General features: G+C 45.7%; 1 protein-coding gene across 2 annotated transcripts in view; it reads left to right on the top strand.

The window, feature by feature from the left end:
• TM9SF4 (transmembrane 9 superfamily protein member 4) overlaps window positions 1-7172 on the top strand; it is a 51011-nt gene that overhangs the window by 22683 nt on the left and 21156 nt on the right. The window contains exon 3 of one of the 2 annotated variants that reach the window (XM_010841734.1): window positions 2170-2268. In XM_010841734.1, the coding sequence (XP_010840036.1) occupies window positions 2170-2268 (99 nt within the window). Of the gene's footprint in view, window positions 1-2169; window positions 2270-7172 lie in introns of both variants that reach the window. The other variant, XM_010841735.1, reaches the window with a different exon arrangement.

Here is a 7172-nt window from a genome sequence, read left to right as displayed (position 1 = left end):
CAACTTTTTCACTCTCCACTTTCACTTTCATCAAGAGGCTTTTTAGTTCCTCTTCCCTTTCTGCCATAAGGGTGGTGTCATCTGCATATCTGAGGTTATTGATATTTCTCCCGGCAGTCTTGATTCCAGCTTGTGTTTCTTCCAGTTCAGCGTTTCTCATGATGTACTCTGCATATAAATTAAATAAACAGGGTGACAATATACAGCCTTGACGAACTCCTTTTCCTATTTGGAACCAGTCTGTTGTTCCATGTCCAGTTCTAACTGTTGCTTCCTGACCTGCATACAGATTTCTCAAGAGGCAGGTCAGGTGGTCTGGTATTCCCATCTCTTTCAGAATTCTCCACAGTCTATTGTGATCCACACAGTCAAAGGCTTTGGCATAGTCAGTAAAGCAGAAATAGATGTTTTTCTGGAACTCTCTTGCTTTTTCCATGATCCAGCGGATGTTGGCAATTTGATCTCTGGTTCCTCTGCCTTTTCTAAAACCAGCTTGAACATCAGGAAGTTCACGGTTCACATATTGCTGAAGCCTGGCTTGGAGAATTTTGAGCATTACTTTACTAGCGTGTGAGATGAGTGCTTCATAGAGGCCACCAATTCTCAATCCAACATCTAAAAAAGTTCTGAAACCAGGGTTTTTTAAAATTCATTTTAGGCAAGACCTGACCTGAATTTTTTTTATTGACTTTATTTGTTCCATTTAGTATGATTATTTTTACATTTCTTTGTACAAACAGTCATTGAATGTGGGGTACTACTCCAGACCCAGCTGGGAGGTGTTATAAAACCATGGTATATTATACCACATTGCTCTCTTAAAATTAGAAAAATTTCTAATTCCAAAACAAGAGTTTTAAGTAAGGATTGGACCTGGATTTTAAAAATTATTTATACTTTCAGATGGTGTATGAGGAATGATCTATAGAGTCTAAACAGCAAAGATAATTTTAGTTGCATTTAAAATTTGCTTTTTGCAACATTTTGATTGGTTCTATTTTATCCATGTTTTGGGGAGTAGTCTGTGGCCGTCACTGTTTCTGGAGCTACATTCTTGCATCAGTTCCTAAATGTTCGCCGTCATGGTCTTCTTAAACTTCATCTTTAGTGGTTGCATAATATTTAGTTGAATGACTAGTTTATGATTTAGTGACCGGTTTCCCATTGTGGAGCTTTTAGCTGTCTTTCCACTTTTTCCTCTCTTCTTCCGTTGTGCAAACATTTGGTGAGCACCTACTATATGCCTAGATCTGTAGGCATAGTGGTTCATAGGTGAGCAAGATACATATGGTCCTTGCCCTCATGAACCTTAAATCTTAAAGTCCAGTAGGGGAGGCTGATTTCTTTGGGGGAAAAAAAAATCAAATAATTATATTTCATCAGACATGCTACAAAAATAACTAGGAGTGTTGAAGTAGAGGAAATGGGGGAATTCCTTTGGTAAGATGATTAGGAAAGGACTCAAAGGTGAAGAATTTCAGCTGAAACGCCAGTGGCTCAGCAGTAAAGAATCTGCCTGCAATGCAGGAGGAGACAGGGGTTCGATCCCTAGGTCAGGAAAATCCCCTGGAGAAGGGAATGGCAACCCACTCCAATATTCTTGTCAGCAGAATTCCATGGACAGAGGAGCCTGGTGGGCTACAGTCCATAGGGTTGCAAAGAGTCGAACATGACTGAAGAGACTGAGCATGCAAATGTGAGAAGGAGTCAGAGAATCAAGCAAAGAGGATCAGGGTTCCAAGCTGGAGGCAGGAGAGGACTGGTCAGGCTCAAGGAAATAGAGGCAGAAGACCACTGTGGTTAGAAATGAGGAGTGAGCTCTTTGTTCCTGAAGTGTTTTCCCTCATTTGGAGTTACTTCCTTAGAAAAGATATCCAGAAGTGAAATTACGGGGTCAAAGAATATCAACACGTTAAGGACTCTGAGTATGTGTTGGATTTGGTTGTGATTTTAAACAAAATCTATGATGCAGTCTGAAACTAGTGAGCTGTGAAATGATTCAGAATTGTAGAGTATATTTATAGTGTACCAAAGTTGTGTCTGCTGCAGTTAGTTTGCTTTTTAGATAATAATACCGAGTATACTGAAGATGAGTGGGTACCAGGGAGGATTCTTGAAAGTCCCCTTGATTTCTGGGTTAAGGAATAATGGCCTCTCTTCTCCCACCAGGCTGTGAAGCTCACCAGCTCTCGCACCCAGCTACCTTACGAATACTACTCGCTGCCCTTCTGCCAGCCCAGCAAAATAACCTACAAGGCAGAGAATCTGGGTAAGTTCTTCTCTGGCACTGCTGTTACCCTGTCCCAAAGAGGAACTCAGATCTTTTCATAGTGATAATAGCAGTTAACCCTTAGATAGCACATACTGTGTGCTAGACGCCATTCCACATAGTTTGTTTGTATATTAGCTCATTCAGTCCTCATAACATCCCAAAAGAGATAGTTGTATTTATTCCCATTTTTACAGATTAAGTAACTTGTCATTGGTTATACTGTAAATTAATAGCTAAGCTGGACTTGAAATCTGTGTAGTCAGGCTTCAGAGTTGGAGCCCTTGGCTCCTGTTCAGACTAGTTCTTCTTGATTTCCAGATATCCCTTTCTGTCTCTCATGGCTTCTGTAACCTGTTCTCCTTTTAATTAAGAGTGAGTGATTATCTCTGGCCCTGATGGAAGCAGACATCACTATAGTTCTTGCTAAGCTGTTCAGGCCTTGCCTCAAATAATATGTGAAGCAGCCAGCACAGTGTCTGGCATATGTGTTCATATATAGCAGCCATTTTTTCATTAATTCAAATTTCCATTAATTCAAATAATTCTTCATTTGGTAGAATTTCAGGCTTAAAAGAAAAGATGTTTGGAGGACTCTGTTTAGGACGTGATTATTAGTACTTACTCTGTGCCTGTCTCACTTTAAGTCCTGGAGATAAAAAATTGGAAGGATGTGCCTCCATCCCCTGACTTTGAGAAAATGAAGAGACTTTCCTCTTCTCTTACAGCTTAGGGAGAGGGAAGGAGAGAACTGGTTATTGAGCAAGCCCCTAAAAGGGCCACCTTCTCCGTCAGGGCCGCACATGGTTCTGATGTTTCCAGAACCTCTAGCCAGCATCTGTACCTACTGTTGGGTATTGGGCATCCCAGGCCAGCTGGGGCAGACCTTGACCTAAAGCAGGCAACACCGCCAGTCCCCAAGTCTTTCCTGATGCTGTTGAACAGAGGTTGATCTCAGGGCCCAAGCTGTTCCTGCTTACCTGCTGCATACCCTTCTTTTCCTGTTTTTTAAAATAATTGTATTGTTGTTTACTTTTGGCCGTGCTGGGTCTTTGCTGCTGTGTGCAGGCTTTCTCTAGTTGCGGCAAGTGGGGACTGCTCTCTAGTTGCCGTGCTCGGCTTTAGCCGTGGCACACGGGCTCAGTGGTTGCATGCGCTCATGGACGCTACAGTGTGGGCTCAGTAGCTGTGCATGGGCTTAGTTGCACTGCAGCACATGTAATCTTCCCAGACCAGAGGTCAAACCCACGTTCCCTGCATTGGCAGGTGGATTCTTAACCACTGGACCACTAAGCAAGTCCCGCTTACCTTTTTTCTCTCTACACCATGCCATGTTCCCAGAACCTTGCTGCTACCAGGAATCCTGACCTGCTTTGTCCTCCAGACCCCTCACAGCAGCTCCTCCCTTCCCGTGAGCTGATGTGGATTTGTCAACAGCCCAAAACTCAACAGTTGGGCACACCTCAGTGTGATACCAGGTGACCTGAACCTCCGTGAAGCTAAGGAATGTTCCTGCCTCACGAAATGGAAACTGCAGTGTGCAAAGTTATCCTGCCACACTGTATCTTATTCCGTCTTTGTGTAGTGCCTCCCGCTGTGGCCTAGAGGCTCTTTGAGCAATGGGATCATGTCCTATATTTCTCTGTCTTTCTCTGCCACTTCTGACCCAGCCTCTGACACATCGTCATCATTCAGTTAAAGTTAAATGTCCTCCCTGAGTGGAGCAGAAACAGCCTTGATCGAATGCCTGTTGGGTTGCAAGCCTTGTTCTCGTCATCATTATCATCACCGTTAATCCTTACATGGCTCTCACAGTGAGCCAGGCATTGTTCTGAGCCTGTCTGTGCTTTAACTTAGTTAATTTTCACAACAGCCCTCTGAGGTAGCTACTCTTAAAATCCACTTGTCATGAACAAGGGAAGTGAGCCACAGGAGGTGAAGTCACTTGCCTCAGGTTACTCACCGAGTTGGTGGCAGAGCCCAAGAACTGTGGTTGCAGGGTCCAGAGCCTCAAGCAGCACAGTCTGTACTGTCTCACTCGGTTCCCACTGTGACTGCACAGCCAGGTACGCTGGCCTCCATGCCAGAGTAGAGGGCACAGCAGCTTCAGAGATTTGAAAAAGTTGCTCATGGTCAGGAGGTGTAGATTTTAACCCAGGCTTGTTTTGTTTCTTTTTTTAGTATTTATTTTTACTTATTTGGCTGTGCCAGGTCTTACTTGCAGCATGCAGGATCTTGAATTGCAGCATCTGGGATCTAATTCCCTGAGCAGGGATAGCCCTTGGGCCCCCTGCATGGGGAGCACAGAGTCTTAGCCACTGGACCACCCGGAAGGTCCTTTAACCCAAGTTTTTTAACTCTAAAACAGTTATTTCTGTTGGCGGCTCACCTGGTAAAGAATCCGCCTGCAATGTAGGAGACCTGGGTTCTATCCCTGGGTTGGGAAGTTCCCCTGGAGGAGGGCATGGCAACTCACTCCAGTATTCTTGCTTGGAGAATTCCAGGGACAGAGGAGACTTGTGGGCTACAGTCCATGGGGACACAAAGAGTTGGACAAGACTGAGCAAGTAACACTTTGACTTTCACTTTTCTGTTGTCCAGACTGCCTTTTCCAGAAAGGTTCATTTGGGCTGTCTGAGGGCTGTGCTCCTGATTCTCAGATTGGTGCACTGATAAAGATTCATATGGTGGGGGGTTTGTGAGGGGACATCTGTAGCGGATGTGCTAGAGGACAGTGTCATTCTCTCTTTGAGCGGCCACTTAGCCTGCGGTTCATTTAGTGTGGCTTGCTGACTGCTCCCAGCTTTATAAGTTAAAAGGAATACTTCTCTATTAGAAATGAGCTGTTCTAGACCACTGTGTCCTCCTTCTTGGTTTAAATCTAATTTCTAAATATCGAGAAGTGATACCTGTCTTACTTGATCTGCAGCCCTGTTCCTCTCTCTGTATGTTCTTCCTTTCCTCAAGTGAGTCCCCTGTTGACTTCACTGAAGACAAGTGGGCGGTAGGGCATGTGGTAGAGGAAGGAGCCCGGGGACTTGAGCTAGAACTTGGTTGTAGAAGCCTCAGAGTCTTTCTGATATGCACCTGTCCTCACTCATCCTTTGTATCAGTCAGCACCAAGCCCCCTAGATTTCACCTCCTTGGTGCTCCTGAATCGTGTACTTGTTTCCACCCTCCCCACACCCTGGAATGCAGCCACCATTGCTGCTTGCTTGCATAGTGCCTGCCATCACCCCAGACAGTTCCTTGCATGTCTGATGTTTTCTTGACAAAATAGCCAGACTGATCTGTTACCAGAATCAGATAATGGCCTCTGCTGCCCCATTAGAAACTCTTTATTGATTTTTGTTGCTCTCTGGATGAAGATCAAACTTCCTGTGTGGCCCACAGGCCCGATAAGGTCCAGCTCTGGCCAGTCTCTCCGGCACACCTCAGGTCACCCTTGTTGTCTGCACTGCAACCACACAGGCCTCTAAAGTTTACCCTGTCGTCTCCTCTTCCCCCAACTCTTCCCCCGAGAAAGGACCCTTTGCACATACTGTTCCTTCTGTCTAGAATAGTCTTTCCCCATCTTTTTGTCTCTTTAATCCTCTCTTCCTTTAGAGCTCACTTCAAGCATTACTGTTTCCAAGAAACTGTCCTAGACCTGCTTCCCACATCTAGAGCAAGTTCCTCTCATTATACTGTATCTTCTCATTGTCCTGAGTATTTAATCAGTGTGTTCCCACTAGACCATAAGTTCCATGAGTATGTCTGTACAGCATTGTGTCTTCAGAGCCCAGCATATAACCAATACCCAGTTTAGGAAGGAACAAATGAGCAAATGAACAAACGACTAGGCCAGGAGTCCCACATGAGGCAGGTCCACTCTGACCGGCAGCTGTTCGACCAGGTGTGGCTTCAGGCATTAGTGCCGCCTGTGGGCTTTGGTTGGTCTGCTTCAGCTTGCCCCAGTTCCTCATCATCCCAGTAGAATTGTCAGAATGGCTCCACATGAAAGCACTGTTGGGTTTAGACTCTGAATGCTTGGTGCCTGCTCACGGGACACACCTGGCAACAGATTGTTCTGAGGTCGTAGGTGTGCAAGGGTGTGCCAGTTCCTTAAGAAGATGTTTTGGCTAAAAATCTCCGGTGCTGGATTTTACACTACCTCCCTCCCTGCCTAAACCAGGATCTGAAGACACAGAAATAAATTATGTGCCCTCAAAGAGCTCATAATCAGGTAGCAGGGCAGAAACTTAAACCATCAGTACATTGTGCAAAATCACATGACTGACATATGAAAAGGTGCAGAGGTGATGCTGGTGATAAAAGTAGTATTTGTTGCCTTCCCACTCTGTGCCTGGTACTTTATTTCTCACTGTAATCCTGTGAGATGGGTACTATTATCCCCATTTTGCAGATGAGGAAATTGAGCCTCATCAAGGTTAAATTACTTTCCAGGACTGCTGAGCTAGTAAGCCGCAGAGCCACGGTTCAGTAATCCTCGCTTCACCATCATACGATGCTCCCTCTGTGCTGAGGGCAGTCCAAGGAGAGAGACGAGCTGAGCCTCAAGGAGGTCAGGAAGGGCTTCCAGAGAGTGGAATAATAGCTGAGCCTGCAGGTTGAGAAAGTTTCCTGGGAATGTGGGGCACGGATTGGCAAAGGAAATGATAATGCGGCTCAGAGGCATGGAGTGATGGGGCATGTTTGATGTGCCCTGAAGAGTCTAGGGGTGCTAGAGCACAAAAGGGAGGAGTGGGCAACAGGTGCGGTCAGGTGGGCAAGCTTGGCCTGAACAGGCGGGGTAGCACATTGAGTGTGCCAGGCTGCAGGACTGCCGGAAGCCTTCCAGGTGGGCCCTGTGTCTCCGTGGGTCTGCTGACCTCAGCAACCTCGGGGCTGAAGCTCTGAGCTC

Source organism: Bison bison, unplaced genomic scaffold (genome assembly GCF_000754665.1).
Source record: "Bison bison bison isolate TAMUID 2011002044 unplaced genomic scaffold, Bison_UMD1.0 scf7180017864167, whole genome shotgun sequence".
Taxonomy (NCBI): domain Eukaryota; kingdom Metazoa; phylum Chordata; class Mammalia; order Artiodactyla; family Bovidae; genus Bison; species Bison bison.
Note: the sequence above shows the minus strand (reverse complement) of the source record. Positions and strands in the feature narration are given on the sequence as shown.